Source organism: Polyodon spathula, chromosome 8 (assembly GCF_017654505.1).
Source record: "Polyodon spathula isolate WHYD16114869_AA chromosome 8, ASM1765450v1, whole genome shotgun sequence".
Taxonomy (NCBI): Eukaryota; Metazoa; Chordata; class Actinopteri; order Acipenseriformes; family Polyodontidae; genus Polyodon; species Polyodon spathula.
The window spans coordinates 36801230-36825908 of NC_054541.1; the positions used below are offsets into that span (position 1 = coordinate 36801230).

General features: G+C 36.0%; 2 protein-coding genes across 5 annotated transcripts in view; one reads left to right on the plus strand and one right to left on the minus strand.

Annotated features, from left to right (window-relative positions):
* LOC121319888 (cystic fibrosis transmembrane conductance regulator-like) overlaps positions 1-22490 on the plus strand; it is a 35185-nt gene extending 12695 nt beyond the window's left edge. The window contains exons 12-28 of the mRNA XM_041257816.1: positions 552-646; positions 1237-1323; positions 1745-2444; positions 2948-3099; positions 6185-6193; positions 7197-7208; positions 9196-9446; positions 10167-10246; positions 11391-11541; positions 11656-11883; positions 12130-12230; positions 13209-13442; positions 16786-16941; positions 17595-17684; positions 19957-20129; positions 20595-20700; positions 21674-22490. Coding sequence (XP_041113750.1) covers positions 552-646; positions 1237-1323; positions 1745-2444; positions 2948-3099; positions 6185-6193; positions 7197-7208; positions 9196-9446; positions 10167-10246; positions 11391-11541; positions 11656-11883; positions 12130-12230; positions 13209-13442; positions 16786-16941; positions 17595-17684; positions 19957-20129; positions 20595-20700; positions 21674-21880 — 2832 coding nt within the window. The 3' untranslated portion in view covers positions 21881-22490. The remainder of the gene's footprint in view (positions 1-551; positions 647-1236; positions 1324-1744; positions 2445-2947; positions 3100-6184; positions 6194-7196; positions 7209-9195; positions 9447-10166; positions 10247-11390; positions 11542-11655; positions 11884-12129; positions 12231-13208; positions 13443-16785; positions 16942-17594; positions 17685-19956; positions 20130-20594; positions 20701-21673) is intronic.
* A 365-nt stretch (positions 22491-22855) lies between these two features.
* cttnbp2 (cortactin binding protein 2) overlaps positions 22856-24679 on the minus strand; it is a 52193-nt gene continuing 50369 nt past the window's right edge. For 2 of the 4 annotated variants that reach the window (XM_041257820.1, XM_041257817.1), the window contains exons 22-23: positions 24358-24462; positions 22856-23848 (exon numbers count right to left, since the gene is read on the minus strand). In XM_041257820.1, coding sequence (XP_041113754.1) covers positions 23648-23848; positions 24358-24462 — 306 coding nt within the window. In that variant the 3' untranslated portion in view covers positions 22856-23647. The other 2 variants (XM_041257818.1, XR_005950760.1) reach the window with 2 other exon arrangements.

Here is a 24679-nt window from a genome sequence, read left to right on the forward strand (position 1 = left end):
TAGTGTGTCTTATTTAACTTTGAGGTTCTAGCGTACATGAGAAAATTCCAAATAAAAAAAAAAAAACATTTAATTGGAAATATTTTGAAATGTCATTGGCCGATTTATGACCAGAATGTTGCTATTGATGAGCCATGAAGCTACAATTGAAAATCACAACAGTTGGCAAGAATAATATTATTGTGATTGTAATCAAGCGTAAGCTGCTGATTAATTTACTGTTGTTATACCAAAGAGCAAAACCAACTGAAGGGATGTTTGCTTTTACCCTATTAAATAAAAACATCATGGCAATTGACTTGGGAGCCTGTAAAAAATTTAAGATAAAGGGACTAACACAGAGGAGCATTTATACTTTTGTGTCAAATCAAACACTAAGCAATTCCGCAAGGCAATGTTTAACACAGTGTAAATATCAGAGGCCATAAAAGACAAGAGGTTAAACAATAAAAAGGTGGAATAAACTTCCTTAGCAGCTTTGAAATGGTACACTGTTCATTATATGGTGACATGAGGTTTAATTTCTGTTTGGGGGGTGTGTATTTTTACAGGACCTTGCAGTGCTCCCAGAGAAAGATGGCACGGTGCTTGGAGACGGCGGGGTAACATTAAGTGGTGGACAGCGTGCCAGGATCTCCTTGGCCAGGTTAAATAGTTTTCCTTATTTCAGTTTTTTAAAAGACTTTCATGATTTAAAGGAATATGTTTTATCCACACTGTGATTTTCAAAAGGAGCAGTTAGCTGTCTTGTACCCCATTCTGAATGACATATGCAGCAGTGTATGGCCGTTTCATCTCTAGGTAGAATTCAATTCCATAACTTTTTGGCTGCATACAAAGCACTTGTATACCAATGCACCAGGAAAGATTGTGTAACATGGTAACTAATTTACACAGTGGGCTGCTAACTGTGTCACATAATTCAACTGATCATTGGTGTTAAACTAATGTTCATCAGGGACTGAACTGAGACCTAAAATATTATTTCACTAATGGCCCAGAATGTTTTAAGCATGAGTCTACTCCAAAGCATATCCTCTTCTAAGGAAAAGAAGACTATCAAAGAACACCAAAAGAAACATAAAAACTTCTTTGGAATTTGCACTAGAAGTCTTTCTCAATGTCTTCAAACTACATTCCAAAGAATGAATGTAGATGACTTGCTTGATAAAACAGGTTAGCTGCAGTATCTCGGACAGTCATTAACAAACATCACCATTTCTCTTCCGTCTGTAGAGCTGTGTATAAAGACGCTGATCTGTATCTGTTGGATTCACCTTTTAGCCATCTGGACATCCTGACCGAGAAGGACATATTTGAAAGGTATTTTTTTGTTTTGTAACTATTTACATGTGCATTTCACCAGTCTCCCAAAATATTACAATCATGTATTTGCATAGTAATTTTGAAGTTCTACCATGCTTTTTCCATGGCCAATGTTTGACGTAGGGTCCCATGGTTTTCCAGTATACCTAACTAAATCTCTCTCTGCTTTACCGTGACTTTACTATTCTTAAATATGAATATATTGACCTGCTTTAGGGCAGGTCAATATATTCATATTTTTCATCAACTTATCAGATAGGCTATACTATTAATCTATAACCATGTGTAGTGCATTTAACAGGTAACTTAGTGTGGTTAACATGTAAAATCCATTATTCAGGCAAGCAGAAACAACTATTAAATTAATAAATATTGTAACACCTTGACAGTAAACCACGTCATCCACATGTGTTTTCAGATGCATTTGCACTCTTGTGGCCAACAAAACCCGTATTCTGGTCACATCAAAGCTGGAGCACCTAAAAAAGGCTGACAAGATCCTGCTGCTGCACAATGGCCAGTGCTATTTCTATGGTACCTTCACTGAGCTACAAAGCCAGAAGCCTGACTTCAGCTCACTGCTCATGGGCTTGCAGGCCTACGACAATTTCAGTGCAGAAAGAAGAACCTCCATCCTGACAGAAACCCTTCGCCGTTGCTCAGTCGACAGCGAAGCAGGCTTCCGCGCTGATCCTGTGAGGCAGTCATTTAAACAACCAGGGGCAGAATTAAATGAGAAGAGGAAGTCATCTCTCATTATTAATCCTCTTACTGCTGGCAGGAAGTTCTCAAGTGTAGGAGAGGACACTTTGAGTGAGACTGTGGAAAGAAAGCTGTCTTTCGTCCCAGACTCTGAGCCAGGAGAAGGGGGGATACCAAGGAGTAACTTATTAAACACAGATCCAACCATTCGTGGCCAGAGGCGACAGTCAGTGCTGGCCTTTATGACAGGCGCTCAGAAACAAGGGCATCAGGCTCGGCGAAACTCTATATTTCAGCAAAGAATGTCCATTGCTCCCCAGAGCTCGCTTGCTACAGAGTTGGACATTTATGCAAGACGCTTATCTAAAGACAACAGTTTTGATGTGAGTGAAGACATCGATGAAGAAGACTTAAAGGTATTTTTTCCTTCTTTTTAGTAAGTCAGGGTTAATGAGGCAATACAAATCAATGTAAGAGTATTCATAAACATTTGTTTTTCATAAAATAATTAAAAAAATTAAGTGAATGTTTGCCTCTTTTAGTATGCTATTTTAGATAGAAGACTTTAAATATCTGCATTTTAGAAGAAACTGCCAACTGTTTAACTTCAGCACAAAGTAACTTTACAGATAGACTACCCTAGGATAATCAATTAAATCATATTAGTTTATTATTATCATGAAAAATGAATAAAATTGTGATATTATACTTTTTAGTATATTAGTTTAATTTACTGGTCTACTGTTTTGAGTTATCTTTTCTGAACTACTTCAGTGGTATAAAGGTTTGAGTAAAGTTAATATATTGATTCACATTGATGGCTGTGGTGGAAATGGAGGTTCTCAAAATTACATTTCCTCATTACCAACCTGGTGACCTATATTTGGTGCTTTTTTCCCTTTTTCTTTTCCGATTCTAGGAATGTTTTACTGAAGATCATGAAGGCTGCAATGAAAGGACCGCATGGAGCACTTACCTTAGATACGTCACATCTAATAGAAACCTTGTTTTGGTTCTTATCTTTATCCTAGTTGTATTTATAATTGAGGTAAGGGAGCAGACTCTCTTGATGTCTTAAGTACAGGTCTGTTGATAATTGCCAGATACATAATCTACTTTAAAATAATGAAAGAAACTGGGTGTCTCTTGTATACTACTTCATGGTACAGTGTACATCCAAGGATTTTTTGAGATGTACACAAAATGTTTAAATGATTCAAAATCATTTCTTTCATGACGTTTCAGACAAAAGCCCTTCCTCAGCTGTGAAAAAAAGTAAACAGTGCAGTAAACTTGTTATTTTTCAAGAATTCTGTGAATGATGTCATGATGATGTCAGAATAGAATGTTCATTTCAAGAGGTTCCAAAGTTTCTAGTTTGAAGATAGACAAAGAGGAGATGTGATACCTTTTATTGGACTAACTAAATAATAATTATTCACAAGCTTTCAAGACCTCAAAGGTCTCTTCTTCAGGTGAAAGTAGGAAAGAGAGATTGATGTTTACATTCCAGATATTCAGGATATATGCAAAAGACCCATTTTATAAAAATACAGTCGCCATTTATCACACGTAACATATTGCCTCCCCAGTTGGTGATAATCAGGGATCCTAGTTTACCGCATTAAAAAAAAAAAAATAAAAAATTAAATTCTCTGATAAAAATAAGAAAAATCTGTGTTATTCCGAAGTAAAATAAAAGGCTAAAAGGAGTTTTCTCTGCCATGTTATAAGACACACATACAGTACTGTTGGGTAACAGTTAACACAGGAAGTATTTATTGTTGTTCTTGTTACACTTCTTGTGTCTCTCTGATGTATTTTAGTTTATAATTGAAATTATTCTTGATCTGTAACCTGTGTAAGACGCTTTGGGTAAATGTGTCTGATAAATAAATAAATAAAATTTAAATGGTCACACTTTCAAATCCTAAGCAAGTTTACAAGCTTACCAGCGCCATTAATTAATAAAACAAACAAACATGCTTTTTTTTAATTTATTTTTTTACTTAAAATATTAAAAAGGGTTCCCTGTGTTGTATATTATATATATATATATAATATATCGATATATCTATATATATATATATATATATATATATAGTCGTTAGTTCACCTGGCCTCGTCTTGTTTACTTTTCCTTTCATTAAATTTATGTTTAGCGTTCCCAGGTGTTCTACAGTGGTCTGCCTACGAGTGTAATCTACAGTCTTGCTTCATGAAGTACAAAACAGCACATTACCATCGACGTGAAATTCATCCGTGCCAAACTCGTTGACCCAATTTTTAGGGTTGATTTGTTGTTGTTTTCGTCATCCTTGAAGAGTTCTGAATACTGAATTAAACCTAAACTTGAATACTGGAAGCAGTTTTATTATTTTGTAAAGCAAAGTTGCCGGTGTTTCTTTTTTCATACAGGGGTTTCCAGACTATTTATTGTAGCGTGCACGGGGGAAGGCAGCAGCAGGGCTGGTAGGTGACGTAATCACACACAAAGACGTAAGCCCGATATACTCTCCTTGCAAAGGAGCCCCTGCACTTCTCCGACAGGCGAGGCGGGGCACGGCAGGGCGGGGCGGGGCGGGGCAGTATATAGATTGGCTCCCTTTTTTACTCTGAAAAAATAAAGCTGCCTTCTTTTTTAATGTCCTTCGTGTAGCAACGTGTTTTTTTCTAAAACAGTGGTTAATTTAAATTAGAACACAGTTTCAATGGCTATGGGAAAGGAAAACAGAAGAGAACATAACAGTGTTAGCTGGATGTGGCCAGATTAAATCGACAGTACCAATCTGCATGACAGAAAGTGGATACACACCAGAGTTTGTTTAATCAAGTATTTTTTTTTTCTGTAGACCTTACAGTTCTATAATTAAAATAATTGATACCATTGTGAGAAGCAAATTCATATTTAAACAGCAAGAGAAGGTAGCATGTAAGGGTTTGCATGACTACATTTGTTTACTGTTAAGAAACAAGCCAGCGGTAATCTATTTATTTAGATAAGTGCGTGAAGTTTTGTATAAACTTTTTTCAAATTAACCTACTTTAGTAAGCTATTTAAAAAAGTCTTTCAACTTTTATTTCTGTCCTGTTTAAAGCTGTAATTAGCATTGTTAAACCATCTCTATTTCTTAATTACATCATGGATATCTGGCAAACAAGCTAAAACATTTTTCTAGCTATACAGTCAAAAAGATATATACCTAGTTTACTATGTTAGCAGAGTATTGTTGGAAATTAAATGTAAAATGAGATGTAAAATAATCCTGTTTGTGTTTTTGTATTACTTGAAAAAGACGATCACACATGAAAGTGACAGTAAAATACACGCTCACATTGTAGCATTCATTGAAGACGCAGGAACAAGAGTGCAGTATTGACTTGTGTTTCTTCTTACTGTTTTTAGTGTTAGAAATATGACTCTTTCAACACAAACTTTGAGTTCAAATAGTTTAAGTGGGCAACACATAATTTGCTGGAGTAAAAAGAAAGGCTCATTAAGTCAATCTGGCTGTTAATCGATTTTTTTAAATCAGCACAAATGCAAGTCGTTTGGGTAGGAATATTAGCAAACCCATATCCTTGGGTATATATATCTATATATATATATATATCATATATATATATATATATATATATATATATATATATATTCTATATATATATATATAAGCAGAGGACGTCTACATTCTATATATATATATATATATATATATATATATACTATATATATATATATATATATATATATATATATATATATATATATATATATATTCTGGACGTCTCCGTATATGAGTCATATATATATCTATATATATATATATAATCTTATCTATATATATATATATACATATACACACACAACCACACATATACCTGTGTTATATATATATATATATATATATATATATATATATATATATATTCCTGCAGATATTATTACAGTTTAAATGAAGAGCATTCCCAGTATGGACAATTTTGAATACAACTTCTTACAGATCCTGTCGTGCTTGACCAACAGCAGAACAGCAATAAAAACATGCATTGTTCTTGCTGAGCGCTTTTAAACCTTTGTCTGTTTGCTCAGCCAGGTGGTTGAGAAAATTATGCCAGGGTTTAATTGTTCTATTTGGCAAAACATGTACTTGCCAAGTTTTGTTCTGTATCTATATACATAGCTATAATAAATAGCTAGATTAACTTTTTGAATTATTAACAAGTTATATGGCTATTTTGTTCCTCAGACGCCTGCTTTGATAAGTGATAGTTAAAGGGTTAATGTTTATTTGCATGTTACTACAGTGGAAGGATAGGCAGATTTAGGATTTTACCCTCCTTTATGTCATACCTATAGTAATAGAAGCTCAGGATAAAGTCAGGTGCTTTACATTGACTTCTTTATAGAATGTTATTAGCAGTAAGAGCTGCACTTGTGGTTTTTTTTTTTTTATCTGACAGCACCTCTGTATATACAGTGGCTCTCAAAAGTGTTCGCCCCCCCTTGGACTTTTCCACATTTTATTGTGTTACAACATGGAATCAAAATGGATTTAATTAGGAGTTTTTGCCACTGATCAACACAAAAAAAAAAATCCATAATGTCAAAGTGAAAAGTAAAATCTACAAATTGTTCTAAATGAATTACAAATACAAAACACAAATTAATTGATTGCATAAGTATTCACCCCCTTGATTTAATATTTGGTAGAGGCACCTTTGGCAGCAATTACAGCCATGAATCTATTTGCATAAGTCTCTACCAGCTTTGCACATCTGGACACTGCAATTTTTGCCCATTTTTCTTTGCAAAATTGCTCAAGCTTCGTCAAGTTGGATGGGGACCTTTGGTGAACAGCAATTTTCAACTCTTTCCACATATTCCAAATTGGATTGTGGTCCAGGCTTTGACTGGCCACTCCAGGACATTGACTTTTTTGTTTTTAACCAGTCCAGTGTGGCTTTGGCTGTATGTTTGGGGTCATTGTCCTGCTGGAAGATGAATCTTCTCCCAAGTCCCAGGTCTCTTACAGACTTCAGCAGGTTTTCCTCCAGGATTTCTCTGTACTTTGCTGCATCCATTTTGCCCTCTATCTTCACGAGTTTTCCAGGCCCTGATGCAGAGAAGCATCCCCATAGCATGATGCTGCCACCACCTTGCTTCACAGTACGGATGATGTGTGGTGTTAGGCTTGTGTCAAACATAGCCCTTAGCGTTGAGGCCAAAAAGCTCTATTTTGGACTCATCAGACCATAGAATCTTCTTCCACTTGGTCTCAGAGTCTCCCACATGCCTTCTGGCAAACTCTAGCCGAGATTTGACGTGAGTTTTTTTCAACAATGGATTTTTTTCTACTCTCCCATTAAGGCCAGTTTTGTGAAGCACTCGGGCTATTGTTGCCGTATGCACAGTGTCTCCCAGCTCAGCCGTGGTAGACTGTAACTCCTTTAGAGCTGCCATCGGCCTCTTGGTGGCCTCCCTGACTAGTGCCCTTCTCCCCCGAATACTCAGTTTTTCAGGACAGCCTGTTCTAGACATTCACAGTTGTGCCATATTCTCTCCATTTTTTAACAATGGACTTTACTGTGCTCCGGGGTACATTCAATGCCTTGGAAATGTTCTTATATCCTACCCCTGATTGGTACTTTTGAAGAACCTAATTCCTGATTTACTTTGAATGTTCCTTCGTCTTCATGATGTAGTTTTTGTTAGGAAATGTACTAACCAACTGTGGGACCTCCCAGAGACAGGTGTATTTAACTTGAAATCATGAGAAACGCTTAATTGCACACAGATGGACTCCATTCAACTAATTATGTGACTTCTAAAGACAATTGGTTGCAACAGAGCTTATTTAGGTGTTTCATAGCAAAGGGGGGAGAATACTTATGCAATCAGTTATTTTCTGGTTTATATTTGTACTTAATTTAGAACAATTTGTAGATTCTATTTTTCACTTTGATATTATGGACTTTTTGTGTTGATCAGTGGCAAAAACTCCTAATTAAATCCATTTTGATTCCATGTTGTAACACAATATAATGTGGAAAAGTCCAAGGGGGGGTGAATACTTTTGAGAGCCACTATATATATATATATATATATATATATATATATATATATATATATATATATATATATATATATATATATATATATATATATATATATTATATATATACTGGCTAAAGCTTTACAAATTTTTAAATTAGGAAGAAAAAAAAAATCAACCTCCAAGTAACAAATCCTTAGAAACCCAGTGAAGTCATTCAGTTTCATACTGTGGTCGGTAATCTTGGTTTGTCCCTGATAGATCACATATTAACTTATTTTATATATATTACTTCATCAGTTGTAATGCTTTGTTTTAACTCCTTTAAGGCTATATAAAGTGGTGTACAGTATATGTAGAGAACAGGAAGTAACACGCAATGGATTATGTATGTATTGGTTGCTTCTGCTCAGTGCCACATTGTTATTTAATTTCTTTACAGCACTCAGGGTTGTTTCAACCTGAACACATAAAGCCCTTCATTTATTACTCAGCAACATTACAAATGCAACCCAACCCTTAGGTCCCCTCAACCATGCAGGTAAACTGCTAAATGTTTGCTTTAATTATAGCCATGCAATTATACTAAGGCCCTAATGAAACCTGCAGTTCATTCCAAACGGTTTTGTTACTGAATTCCATACCTACCACCTCTATCCTGGGCTGTAGCAGTCACCACTGAGCTCACAACATGGGCACAGAAAGAAGGAACTTTCAACTGTTAATATACAAAGCATTACATAAATGAAATAATCAAGCAGCATCCCCTGGAAACCTCTGGAATAACGTACTAGTGCTGGTCGTGTGAATATTCCTGCTGCTACTAATTTATTATTGCATATATATAATTTGTAAAGTTTATGTTTAATGATCTACTACAGTTATATATATATATATATATATATATATATATATATATATATATATATATATATATATATATATATATTAAAAAATATAGACTAAATAAACTTGTTATTTTAAACTACTTTTAAACATTATCATAAGGGTCATTTTATATTTTAACACATAGCTATGTTTTTCAGTGCTTGAAGGGCAGATTAGCAAATTTTTCAATATGTGTGTCAGTTTTTTGTTTGTTTGTTTCTTTTAGATGGATCAGGCAAAACAAAACTGTTGGAAATGCATCTGCTCCAGTACATCAAGCAGTGATCGTTACCAGAACCAGCGCTTACTATATCATTTACATTTATGTGGCAACTGCTGAAAGCCTGCTGGCTCTCGGATTCTTTAGAGGGCTTCCTTTGGTTCACACTCTGATAACCGTCTCGAAGAGTCTGCACAAGAAGATGCTTGAATCAGTTTTACGAGCTCAAATGTCTGTCTTAAATACAATGAAGACAGGTGAGTCCAGACACATTCAAAAACATACATTTTTATAATCATCAAATTTGATATGGCCAAACACATTAAAGAAGAATGTTCAGTTCTGCTGACTTCTGGATTCTTACTATTAGCAGCAAACTGGAAGCGTTTACACAAGCGTTTTCCAGAGTCAGCTCCAGTAAACCTCCAGAAAACAGCATGCTGGTTAATAGGTTGCTGTTTTATACACTGTTTCAACTTCCTTAGACAAGCCATGTTTTCCCTAGTGGTTCATAAACATTTATATTCTTGAGTGTGATAAAAGGAGACTTGCTCGGTTAACATGATTATAAATAAAGTTCACACAGCAAATATGGATTTAAACCCAATCCTACACAATTACATATCCTGGACATACAGTACAGTACTGTAAGTTGTATGCAAGTTTTTTGTCTTTAAATATTTCTAGCAGTGAATTATACCTGTGTTTTTTAGTAATCCAAAGTTTATATTTAATGTGTTTTCAACTGGTTAGTTAATTTAGTTTGAGCAGTAATTTTATTTAAATAAAAGTTGATTATATACTACTTATGTTTGTCGGGGTTTAAATTTGGAAAATGGCTAGACCACAAAACTTAATTTCAGATTTATTGCTCATACTAATTTTCATATTTTTAGAAATCCATATAAATCTGTGTTCATTGGACCCATAATTCATTGCTGTTTTTGCTTGCTTTCTTTGTTTTCTTATGTGTTTAGGTCGAATTATAAACCGGTTCACAAAAGATATTGCTGTCATCGATGATATGCTGCCACTTGTTATATTCGACGTTGTGCAGGTTTGTAGTCATTTGTTATTCGTCTAACAATAAATATAGGAGGGTTTGTACTTATTTCAGAAACCAGCGCCAGTTGAGTCCAAGACTTTTAAGTCCATTTTTATTCAACTTTACCAGTATAGAGAGAATTATTTCTAAACATGAAGTACATTTTCAAAGGTGACTAAGGGGTTTAGACGAGTGTAACTCATGCGTTTACTGTAAACATTTAGACTGGCCTCTAGTGTAAGAGCGATTTTCCAAAGTCTGTAGACATCTAAACATTTTAGTATATGCATGAGAGCTTTAGACATTATTACCGTAACCAAATATGATGTCATGAGTTACACCTGCTTCTACCTGGTGATTGAAAGACAGTTACAGTTAAAAACTCTCTACTGCTTTAAATAAATAAATAAATAAATAAATAGATACAAAAACCAATATTTCCTCAATTGAGACATTAACCCGGTTTGGAAAAGGGCAGAACTAGGATACTATCGCAAAGCTACGTCAGCAGTTTAGAAAAAAAATGTTATTCAGACGAGTACAGTAATTTAACAGAAATTGTGATCATTTAAATGAAGACTTTTAAAGCAGAGAAGCCCGAAATCAAACCCATTCTTTTTTTTGTATTGATGCAAGCAAATTGCAGAGCACTTTAAAGTTTGAATTATGTTAAATTACATGTTTCAAGCATTTCAAAGACTGTTTACGTAGCCACTGTGGCACTGAGAAAAATGGCCAAAATATTTTAGGACCGCAGACTTCTCTCATTTAAAACTTTTAATTTAAACACTCACTGGCAACCTATTTCTTTACAAATAGTTCAGACATTATTGAAAAATAAACACATAATACTGCTGATGAGCATTAAAACATTGTAATGAAAAGACACTTAGTAGTGTCACAAGAGGTGAGGTACCTTTTGAAATGCACGTAATGAACTGTATATAGTGGCATAATGTAAGCTAAAAGACAGGATTACTCCAAATCTTCCAAATGCACAAAAAATGCGGATATTAATTGGTCGACCTGTTCTAATAAAAACTGAACATGTCCAGTAGCAACTGTTTCTATGACCAATTAAAAAGCTAAAGTTGAGTTCTTTTACCAATGTTTGTATAAAAGAAGGGTAATGTGTTTCTTGTTTTCCTTTTTTAAGTTGGTGCTGATTGTAATGGGAGCCATGCTTGTGGTCTCGGTAATGGAGCCCTACGTCTTCCTGGCTGCCATCCCTGTTATTGTAGCTTTTGTCATGTTGCGGGCCTATTTTCTCCATACGTCACAGCAGCTGAAACAACTTGAATCTGAAGGTAAGAAAGACAGCTGAACTTCTTATAATCAACAAAAATAGCAGCAGATACATAGCACATGGGGCATTTAAATCCTTCAGTGGCATAAGTAACCCTATTTATTTTCCCTTGCAGCTCGTAGTCCAATTTTTTCCCATCTTATAACATCTTTAAAGGGACTCTGGTCGATCCGAGCTTTTGGAAGACAGGCTTATTTTGAAACCCTTTTCCACAAGGCCTTGAACGTTCATACTGCCAACTGGTTCCTCTACTTGTCCACGCTGCGCTGGTTCCAGATGAGGATTGATATGATATTTGTCATCTTCTTTATTGTTGCTGCCTTTGTTTCTGTTGGAACAAACGGTAATACACTTTATAGTTTCTTGGCCAAACTAACAGGTTTAAGGTTTTGATGACAATGTTTTTTTGTTTTAATGAAAGTAAACAAAAACGATTGATTGGATACTGTCTGAATTACTATGATGTACAATTTCAGCACTGATAATTTTAAGATACTCAGTACTCTAGTCTTAATCTTTCTATAATTAATTTAATTGTGTCTTTTAGCATGACATTAGATAATCTCAATAACATCTGTTTTAACTACAGGTATTGGGGAAGGAAAAGTTGGAATAATTATGACATTAGCCATGAATATTATGAGTACCTTACAGTGGGCAGTGAACTCCAGCATTGCTATGGACAGTCTGGTAAGGCCAAAATGATATTACGTTTAAAGAGGGACTTTTCATGGAAAAGGTTTTAAAATCCCATTTCTTATGTCTTAATAGCTTAGCAAAGTTATAAGTCTCATTTTGGTTTGCTGGTCTGTGGGTTTTTTTTTTTTTTTTTTGTATTTTCTGATCCAGTGGAGGCATTGCCCAACCTGGAAACCATTATTTTTGTAAGTGTTTTTTGTGTTTAAATATCTTTGTTTTTGCCCTTGTGCCCTTTTATTTTGTGTTTATTTATAATAAAAGTATTATTTTTTGAACTGCAGTCTGTCACTGGGCCTTTATCTACTTGCCAGCCTGTCACACCAAAATATTTTCAACAGAAGAAGGGGGGGGGGGGGGCAGTGATTATATTGGTAGTGTTAATTGCTAGTGCTGAGAGGCAAGAAAATAGATTCAAATACATGAAAACAAAGGTGAGATCTTCTACAATGTAATTTAGCGCTGACTGTGTTGCTCCAATATGGAATCATCCTCATTTTAGCCGGCTTGGAGCTTTACTGGATATCATTGTTGTCATGTGACTTAAATGGAATGAGGAAGGTTGTTCAATGCAGGCACTTGGCTCCTCAGTGAAGCTCAAAACAAGCTCCTAACCAAGTAAATTAGATTTAGATTCAAATAAATCTAATCTAAACTGGAACAGATCCCACATCCTAAAATATTAAGGAAAATGTTAAAAAACTAAGACAACTTAAAATGGCATTTGAAGCTACTTCCTCTGCAGTGTTATTTGGAGGTTTTCAATAAGTGTGAAAGCTGTAAAAAAAATTACAATAAAATGGAACCAAAATTGGCAAAGACGTAACCAAACAATCCCTGAGAGCCGGAGTGCATGTGTTTAATTTGCTTTTCTGCATTTATTCTCTCTATTAAGAGTAACAATTAAACCAGTTTAAGTATTAAGTATTAAGTTGGTGCCAGTAGAATGACCTCAGCATCATCTCTTTCCAGATGCGCTCTGTGAGCAGGATATTGAAATTCATCGACTTGCCTCAAGAAGCACTTAAAATCTGTGACAAGCAGAAAAGCAGCAAGCCTGAAAGCCTGGTTATTGAGAACCCACACACGGGTCAGGAATGGCCGTCTGCAGGCCAAATGACTGTCAGCAACCTAACGGCAAAGTACACAGAAGGAGGCCGAAATATCCTTGAGAACCTCTCATTTTCAGTAAACGCTGGACATAGGGTAAGGATTTACTCTAGTATATGAAATAACACATTGGTCAGGATCTAGAACGAAAATGGTCTTTTGTACATATATTTACATGTACCTAAACCCATATCCTCCTCTATAGTGTCAACCATTTCTAGACATTACATTTCTTAAAATTAAAAAAATAATCAAATTTGATATATATAGTAGCTGACCTGCAAAAGACTCAGTCATTTTAGGAACTTTGCAGCATTTGGGTTCACTCCTTGTGCTGGTCATATACAAGATGTACAACAACGTTTTTTAATTGGATCAGTTGAATATGTTTACAAAAAACACTAGCTTTTGAGACCGCTATGATATTTTCTTCAGATAATAATGGGAAACTGAGGCTAAAAAAAATAGTAATCCCACAAAACTGCAGCCCATACATTTGTTTTCCATATAATTTTTTTTTTTTCAAGACAATTAATCATTATTATTGTAATATGATGAGATGTCACTGGTAGTTAAAGTTCATTCTTTGGTATAAAGGCCTGTTCGTACCAAACGCGATGCGATAAGTGAATGTGTAATATGACACAGCACTCAGTGAACATGCCTGCGATACGACGGGGCGACAAAGAAGCAATACTGAAGAGATGCAAAACAAATAGGATTGGTGTCTATTTTTGTGATTTTGTCTCGAGGTAGCTAGTGGTCTGACCAATGAGGAACAGCTTTCCTTGTGCTCCCTTTTCAGGACTATCAAAATAAACAGCAACAAAAATTCTTCCTCTTCCCTGGAAGACATTTTACTTTTCAAGAACAGTCAGGGATTAGTAGCCAATCACATCGCGCATGCCTGTTGCCACTGGTGTGGAAGGTAGTGTCACAGTGAAAGTACCAAATCTCATCACGTCCAGTGGGAATAGACCTGTCTGCCTTCTCCAGAAGGATTTCTACCAAATAACCTGGGACAAATAGTACTTTAAACCCCTTTAGGCCTACATGCACCTTTAACTCAAAAACACACATAAAATAAGACTATCAAGTTCAGTGATAAAGGACAAACCGTTCAACTTTTAATTACTAAGTGTACAGTACATTGCTCAATAATAAGCCATTGAAGTTAGTGATTACATGGACATTGAGAAACAAGCTAAAAAGAATGGCATGTGAATAAAGGGTGTTTTTTACAGATTTCGTCCAGAAGAATTTTAATGTTCCCTTTTGCATACGTCTATAAATACATTTCAATGTAATCTGATTCTTGGAGTGTGATGCATTTGCCTGGTTTGGCAAGTTGTACGATTTGTTTTCCAGCGTATCTGTTCTGCACAACAGTATACAATATATATTGGTATTGGTTGGTCAGAGTTTGTGCACTATGGTAACGTGAATAACTAAAGATTAATTCCCAGAGTGCATCTGAAACCCAGTTCTAGGTATAGTATAAGAAGCGGAACGACCTATGTGAATGAAGCAAATAAAGAGCAGTAGCTCTGTTTACGGAAACTACGTGCTACGTTTTTTTTCAACAGCTCATAAATCATTTCAGATTTCCTCTTCATATTTTCTGTTATGGAAACTCTTCGAATAGCAACGTTCACGTGTACCTGTGACCTAAGATGGTTGACATATTGAAGTTATGTTAATGCTGTAACTGTACAATCACCTGTGTGATTACAGTGTCATAAAAGAGGTACAATTCCTCTTCACAGTGTTAATACAAATGCTACTAAACCCAGTCAATGCAAAACTGTATTTTGCAGAACTGTACACGTTAAACTTTTTAACAACAACCTGAGCAGGGACGTTTTACTTTTACTTGCTAATAATGCCCATCTTAGCGCTCACACATTGTGACAGTAAAACCACCAAGTAGCTTGACGTCTTACAACTGAACAGATTTATCTGCAGTTAGCGGTCCAGATGGAGAAAATCCCCTCTGCTTTGTTGCAATGTTGAAATACGTATTTACACCAAGTTTGTTTATTTACTGAGAAAGCGGGAAGGGTCTTGAGAGGTTTTTGTTTTAAAGGGTGCCTTCGATGCTAACTATACCACTGAAGAAATTTTGTTTTCATTTTAACGTCAAAGGCATAGCTAGTGAAACAAACAAGGAAAATACTAGAGCAATTTAGGTTCAAGGTTTCTGAAATGTACTCAGATGTGATTTATGTAATTAAGATGCCATATACTATACATCATGGTTTTCACAGCGTGGTGTTTTTAACAGTACATGTCCCTGTTATGTGGTTCCTGTGTGCTCACCCTGAGAGCCTGTGATTAGCTGGTTCACTTTATAGACTCCCACTCATCAAGGTAACTTGACACCCGCTTGATTTTGAGTGTTCTTATTTCTTTGATTTTTTTATTTTTCAACTGCAAGTTTCTAATTACTTGAGTTGTTACTTGAGACTACTGTTGTCTTGTATTGTTAGTCTATAGTACATTTTTCTATCAAGATTATACATTTACAAACAACAGACACCAATTAACTCAATTTTGCTTATTCCACTGAATTGAACACTGGTGAAATCCTCTGAAAAGCTGTGGATTTTAATTAATTTACTGTAAACCAGGTTGAGACGATTCTTCCAATAAACACAAATGACTGGGAGTACATATCTGACAGAATGTTCTTTAACTCTCTACTTTCAGTTCCAAGCTGTTATGTCAAAAATGTAAACCCACGCAAGAGACCATGAAAAGGGGAAAATAGCAAGACAGCTTTGATAGCATATCATATGTTTGGTACATTTAAGGAACATTATGTTAGTTGTCATTTTAAAATCTCTTGGGGAGTTGCTCCAGGTGTCACTAAGGGTTACAGTTATTACCTTTGGTGTCAAATGAAATAAAGCAATGCTGTAGTTTTGAACTGTAATTATATAACTTGTTACTGATTATTAAATTATTTTTTTGCTCTTTCAATCTATAAATTGGCAGTATGTATAATTTAGATTTAGGAAGGGATTATTGGAGACCAGTAAAAAATTGAACCCTTTAAACCTCCCATTTGTACTTCTTTCCCATCATTGGACTTCTTTATTAAGCTGTTATGCAGTGTGTCGTTTTCCAGTATAATGGTTTAATTTATTATTATTATTATTATTATATTTATTTATTATTATTATTATTATTATTAATTACTGATTTAGCAGATGCCTTTATCCAAAGTGACTTACAGAAATTAGATAAAATATAAAAATATATAAATTACAGGCAATAAAAATGCTAAACAAACACATACATACACAATAAATATAAATAAACCTTTGCATATTGTACATATTTTTCATTTACTGTTAAACTTTGTACCCCTACTTGCATAATCTACACAGAGATTGTGGTTTCAGTGAATTTTCTTTTGTTTTTGTTTTTTTTTCAGTTGGGTGTTTTGGGAAGAACTGGTTCGGGGAAGAGCACGTTACTGTCCGCATTGTTACGGTTGGTGTCAGCAAACGGAGACATCACGATTGATGGGGTCTCGTGGAATTCAGTCCCTTTGCAGGAATGGAGAAAAGCATTTGGTGTTCTCCCACAGGTAACACTGCAATCATTAAAGAACATGATTAGTCTAACTAATGGTGTTACAGACAGCTGCTTCTCTAAAACTATAGCATATTTTTCATTATATCTTTTTAAAATAATGTTCTGTGCAGACCTTGGCAAAAAAGCAAGCTTCTAATCAGGATGAACTACATAGCCTCTTTAGATCACTGTTCTATATTCAGCAAAATGTTTCATTATCCAAACTTCGGTTTTTGAGAGCATTGTGCCGTGTTATGTGCTTCAGCTCATCCATGGCCTTTTATTTCAGTTTACGTTAAAATTCTGCAATAAAATTTATATATATATATATATATATATATATATATATATATATATATATATATATATATATATATGGTAGTCTTCCCAATGCACAAGATTGACAAGCTTGAATTTCTAATGGTTTAACTAACTGTAAACAAGGCTTTAGTTTTATTTGTCAAGCTTTCTCATTTCCCAACATCCTATTATCCCACTTCACCAGTGTCCTCCCCTTCTAACATTTGCTTTTCACTTTTTATTATGCTGCAGTATCAGTTTTAACTCTTTGTGTTTCTCTCATATGTTGACAAAGTGTGTTTGGTGAAGGAATCCTCAGCTTCATTATGTTTATTTTTTTTTTTTTTTAACTCTCGCATCATCCAGAAAGTATTTATATTCTCCGGAACATTTCGTAAGAATCTGGACCCACATGGGAAATGGAGCGATGAAGAGCTATGGAGAGTTACTGAAGAGGTAAACATAATATTAAACCTGTGATTACTTCATTTGCAGCATGGTGTAGCTGTGGAATTACTCAGTAACCAAATTACTGTGAGTTCACCCATAGCCACGGGTGGCAACCCTTACATATACTTAGCCCTCCCTCCCGTCTTAACAAGCTAACACTTGCACTGGTTTCCAGACACTAGCTGTATTCTCCATTGTAGGAGCAGAATGCAGGCGTAACCAAGGTAATGCCTGATTTAATCATTTCATTTCTATAATTTTTCTGTTGTGATTTAGAAACAGGCAAACAGTCAATTTTTTGTTTGAAACATTTCAAATCTAAGAGGGACACTCCAGCAGTGGCGATGCTGGCAGTGGCGCAGGGCAATCTGGCAGTGGTAACGCAGGCAGTGACGTGGTGCCCTACGACAGTAGCGACGCTGGCAGCTGCGATGCTAGGCACTCCGGCAGTGGCGACTCTGGCAGCTGCGATGCTAGGCACTCCGGCAGTGGCGACGCTGAGCACTCTGGACGTGGACGTGCTCCCCTCAGCAACAGGTGTAGCAGCTGCTGAGGTTCGCCCGGTGTTTGCCCTGCTGACTGAAGCCGGGGGAAGCTCCTCCCCCTTTGCCACTAGAGATGTCAGAGGCTCCTTCCCTTACTGCTCTGGAGATTACAGCAGCTCTTCCCTATTTGCCACTGGAAATGGCAACTCCTCCCCCTCTGGCACTCGGGCAAGCAGAACCTCCCTCTCTGGAACTCTGCAGGCAGCACCTTCCTCCCTGGCAATCCCCTCCGGGAAAGGCCGCTCCTCCCCTTCTTTTGTTTTGGGGCAGACAGTTCCATTTTCTCCAGCCTTCAGGCAGGCAACTCCTCTTCCTCTTGGAGGGGGCAGCACACCACCTTGTGCCTGAACTCCCTGCAGGCAAGACACCAGCCTTGATCCTCCAGTCCGCCAACCCATTGGGTTTGGGATGTGTTAGGGTTACAACAAATCCAATTATCCATTATTTATGTATTTATTTATTTTAAACTGCAGTCCTGCTTTGGGTCACAAGGGGCACTGTTTCACGTCTGACACCATATGTGATAGGGTGGCATCATGGCCCAAGCTGTTACCGACAGCTTCCTTTTGTACATGTGGCTACTCCCCAATTAACACTCAACGACCTAACTGGGGAATGGCCACACGTGTGATTGCTGGCAGGGACGGATTTAAGCCCATCCCTGCCGACCTTACATTCTCACACATGCACTATATACATGTTGAGGGCTTTTGCCTGATACAATTACGAACATGTAGGAAATACAAAAAAACATATTGTTGTGAGAAAATATTAAGTTTTGTGGAAGGAAACTTGTTTTTTTACAAAACTTTACACTGAATCTATAAATTGTAACACCTCATTAAGTAATACTTATAAATGGCAGGATATCAAACAGGTGAACATTTCATATTTGACTCATTGATAAATTACATAATTTATCAGAGTCAGATATGAATAAAAGCTTAGAAGAAACATTGACAAATATATAGACTTCTGCTAAATATGCATAAAATATTCTGTTATGTCTTATTACACAAATCAAAAAGGAAAAAAAGTAACAATTGTGCTACTGTGTCTTTGTAACCTCCAAATATATATTGGTACAAAATAATATAGCATATATAGTGTTTTGATATGTTGTAAACAAAACATTACCTTTTTAAAATGACTCCTATGTGTCATACTGCAGTACAGACTTCGTGCACTGGGGCAGCTGCTCAGATGGTGCCTTCCACTTTCAACAGTGAGAGATGGGCTTGTACAACACGGATTGTACAGCCCAGTTGGCGATTTGCAATTTTAACAAAACAATGCATCACACATTCGCTTCTTTGTTTTAATTGTTTATTATGATGTGTAGAGTCCCCAAATTTCTCTTGACAGGCCTGACCGTAACACTACTGTGTGGGTCTATATGCTGACCGTAACTGGCATTACTATGTGGGTCTATATATATATATACTATATAATATATCGTATATATATATATATATATATATATATATATATATAATGTGTGTGTGTAAGACTCCTGTTTCAAGGAGGATGTAGGTTAGAGCAGTAGCTGCTCTGCCTGTGTGACAGCTTGAACTCTATTCGTATAGGAAGCCCCACCTAAACTTAAACTTGGTTGGTCTCTAGGATGGAGATGCACATGACTGTAGCATGTTGATGAACACTGGTTCTGTGATTGCATTTGAGCACATTTTTTATTATTATTACTTAAATATTTATTTGGGGATTTATTCCAGGTCGGTCTGAAGTCTGTCATTGAGCAGTTTCCAGATAAACTGGATTTCGTTCTGGTGGATGGAGGCTATGTCCTTAGTAATGGTCACAAACAGTTAATGTGCCTGGCCAGGTCAATCCTGAGTAAAGCCAAAATCCTCCTTCTGGATGAACCCAGTGCACACCTGGACCCCATGTGAGTATGGCAGTCCGAGTACAGGCAGCACAGACATTACATGTCTGAATCCATCCAACAGTCCATCGGCCACAGGGAACTGTTTGATGTGGTCATTCCAAATGATGCCTTTTGCCATGTCTCAAACAAACCCCCAATTACAGTTTCTGATGACGCTGAAAAGCAACCAGGCATCTGATCACTCTCTGGTGTTATTCAGCTGTAAGCAGCTGCTGTTTCTGAGGGGAGCAAAGGCCCATGAAGGATGATAGTCATAATAAACATTTGTATTGTATTGAAAGTCTAACCATATTTTAGCTGTTTAAAATAACTTGCATAAATACTGTTTAGCCAACAGTGGTCTGTAACAGATACAGTGTGTGTGCGTGAGTGTCTCAGGCAGACAAATACATGAAATCAATAGATTTAAGTTGACTGTTAAACTGGGCCTATTGTTACAGTATGTGTTTGTTTCCCACTCTATAGAACCTTTCAGATTATAAGGAAGACACTAAAGCATGCTTTTGCCAACTGCACTGTCATGCTGTCAGAACACAGACTGGAAGCCATGCTTGAGTGTCAGTCTTTTCTGGTAAGTTTCCTTTTTCAAGTGTGCTATTTTTTATATACAGAACAGCATAGATCTAGCCTGAGGGAGAGCGATTTTTAACTTTCCAGCTATTGCCCAAATTGACGTGCTAGGACTTTCCCTTTGTTCAAGTACAGTGAGTCCGCTTCGGAAAGCTAAGTCCAATGCTGCATGAAATAAAATGCATTTTCATCCATATTTACTGACTGGTATTAACAACAGGGTATTCAGATTTGGATGATCTAATGAAAGTGCATGACGAAAAACTGTTTGTTTTAAGGTTAAAAGTTGCATTTGCTGTTTGTTTGTGGCGGTTCTGTCTACATCATCTCTGTCTGTGTTCAAATGCAGAACCACAGATAGCATAAAAGGCCAACTAGACCACAATACCTGCACAGAAAACACACCATCACAAAGGACTGTGTCAGATACACCATAGCCCATGTAAAAAATAATTAAAAAGTGGAAAAAGATGCACTTTGAAAACAATGCTACCAGTAATAATCAACACTTGTTATTATTTTACTCTTATTTAAGAATATCAGTTGTTTTAAGTTATATCAGTTTTCAAGGTTTCCTTTTATTGTACCTTGTTCTCTGGTACCCTATCAGCAACATACATCTGGCATATTAAAAGGCACTGTATCAGTCACATGCAGAGAGGACTGGGTATAACTGATGTATACTTTTTATTTATTTTATTTGTAATCAGTTTCTACTCCCAGTCCAAAAAGTAAAAGCGAACCAACTCCAAGCCAGTGAGGCACGACAATATGGTAATCTCTAGTCAGTATATAGGGAGGAATTGCTCACTTGTAATCTGTCTGCAAACAGATGTCTTTTTCCAATGTCCATGCAGAGGCTCTCTAGTCATGTTTTAAAACAAGGTCAGGAGTGTATTATTCCAGGCTCTGGAATCGCCTTTCAGCCTGTGTAATGACCGCAGCATTGAATCTTATCTATATTTTGTTTATAGGTGATCGAAGGCAGTTCAGTGAAACCGTATGATACCATTCAGAAGCTCTTGAATGAATCTAGTCTATTGAAGCAGGCAATAAGCAGTGCTGAGCGTGTGAATTTTTTCCGTCTGCATCGTCGGAACTCCAGCAAGCGTAAGCCACGGCCAAAGATCACTGCATTACAAGAGGAGGCAGAGGAGGATATACAAGACACTAGACTGTAATGCACAACACCCTGGTGCACCTGGTTCCACCTATAGTAAAGATACCGACTTGCAAAAGAAGATTCTAAAGCACAGCACACTGTATATACGTGTGTGAGTGTAATTATATATATATATATATATATATATATACACACACACACACATTGACAAAAAAATAAAAAAGGACATTTTTGTCTTCAAGTTGACTTGGTTCAGTCATATGGTTCTGTTCAGTCAACAGAAAATGAATGCCTGTTCAATTAGTTAAGTCATTTTTTTAGGGTTAAAGGTAGCAGGGGTGGTGACTCATTCCTGTAGTATAATGCAAGTGTATGCCACGATGAATTGGGTCAGCATAAAGTGTGATCTGAAGGAGCTTGAGACAGTGGTGACTGGTATAGTATATACTGTAGGTATAACTGAATTGCATATGCCTTGTTAAATGAGGTTTTGACACATTGCAAAAATAATTACCATGTTTTATGACTGGACAATTAATTTAAAAGCTTAATGTTTCTTATCATCATATTATTATTATTTTTAATTAAAACTTGCATATTTCTAGTGACATGCAGCAAACACACTACCTTAATGTCTAAAATAAATGCCATTATTCCAATTGTAAAATGTATCTTTTTTACAGTGTAAAAGGACTGTTCTTTTTTAATAGAAATGTCAAATAAAAATGATTTTGTGTTTACAATTTTCTTTTGAATGGTGGTTAATATGGAGAACTCTGGATATTCTACCTTCCTTTAAATAGAAATTTGTTTTAAAATTTTTTTTAAAATTACGTCTTACGGTGCAAATTGAACACTGGAAACTTTGCATTCTGGCAGACTGCACCAGAAATTAAATAGATTGTACATTACACACTGTGCATGTCTGAGCAGTGTAGATTTTATAGTAGAGATTTTATAGTAGGGATTGAAGTACAGTACAGTATCGGATGCAGAAAAGTATCTTTTGCAAGCAGTTCAAATACAGAAATTGTAGTTTAAATAAAGAAAATATTTTAGTTAAAACACCACAAATTATAAATTGAACAAAATGTACAATTGTTGCGATCAAAACAGTCACAGCTCAAATATGCAGATCCATGCAAGACCTGCAAACACAAGCCACACAGCAGGTACATGTGGATAATTCAAATGTTTATTATGGCTTGCACTTGAAAGAAAACGTCCTGTGTTTGCAATTACGTTACTTATTGCCACATTCCATTCACTTTGAAACAAGTGAAAATTGATGAACCCAACTCTCCATATTATAAACATATGTACAATATTTCTTTCTTCTTTTTAATTATTATTATTTTTTTTTTTTAAGTTCTTTACAAGTGAAATGCAACCAACACCAAGTTATTTACCATATAAGTTTCTAAATTTCTTATTTACACATATTTGGTAAAACCCTGATTAATAATAATAATTATAATAACAACAACAACAACAACGGTATTTAAACCAATCTTGAAACTATTTAAACATAAAACACTAAATATTTCAATAGCAAAAATTAACTACTGTCACTTTACCCAAAATGTTTTTACCTGAAAAGCTGGTTAAGCACTTTTTTCTTTTTTTAAATTCAATACTTTGTATACAACAAACTGTGTTCCCCAATACACAATGTAATACAGTGTAACAAGTACATTTACTATTACATATACAAAAACTGTAGTAATACTACTTTACAACACATTTAAAATTAAAAACGGTCTCTATAAAGATTTAAGAAGGTCTAATTGTTATTTTCATGCAAATTTCTGTGCAGATTCCAAATTTACTTTGGTGAGTTATTATTCATCTCCAACTGCCTTGTATTACTGTTGCTGCTATGTGTGCTTCTACTGCGAGGACGCTGTGAATTTGTATTTAAAGGTATGGGCAGATGGGACTTTGGACTTGCTGGCCCAGATTCACTCATCTGTTTATCCCTGCTGCATATCCCAGGTGCACTGTTGTTCAGGAGACAGCCACCAACCTGAAAAGAGGATGCACGCTTGTGTTTATTTTAATGAATTAAAAACAATGTGCTGTAGGCAGGTGAATGTTACTTATGCATTCTAGTGCTATGTCTACAGTCCTTCAGGTCCTTGAACTGGAAACCCTGGATAGGCGGTTGATTAAATCCACGGAGATATCCTGTAGCTGTTAAATGCTCTTCCTGTCAGGGTATAGACAGATCAAATCAACCCACAGTGATATAGAAACAGGCCAATTTCACAAGCAAGCCAAGTCCATTCGACTGCTCCAAAGTACTGGTATCATCCCTTGTCTGCACTCTATAACTCAGTTTACTACATCTCTATAACCCAGTTTGTAGTGTTACAAGGCACGTCACACAGTAGCTCTGCATGCACAGACAGACAAACAGCCATTCAATAAAGTGATTCATTGTTGTTTGAAGGAACAAAGGGCAGTGGTTATTTCAGATACATAAATAAGCAAAAACACAAAAGATTTAACAACAACGCCTGCTCATTCCTTTACCTTCTGTGGTTGCGGCTGAACGGTTAGGTCATTATCTGCCTTCGATGGCATCTGTCCGCTTGGAGAGCCAGGAAACATAAGGAAATCCAGCTTCTCTTGTGAAATCTGAAATACAACAAGCTTTAGGATTGACCTGTTTATGGTTTGTATGTTAAACTAGTTGTGGTACTGTGTCTTTATAAAACTGTATAAGGAGTAGACTATTAGTGGGATCACTTATTACAATGCTGTGATTGTAAGGCCACAGTTAGGCCCTTATTTACTGCATGTATTTCTTGCTTAATCCTCCTCAATACTGTATTGAGGTTTACTGAACCTAGTA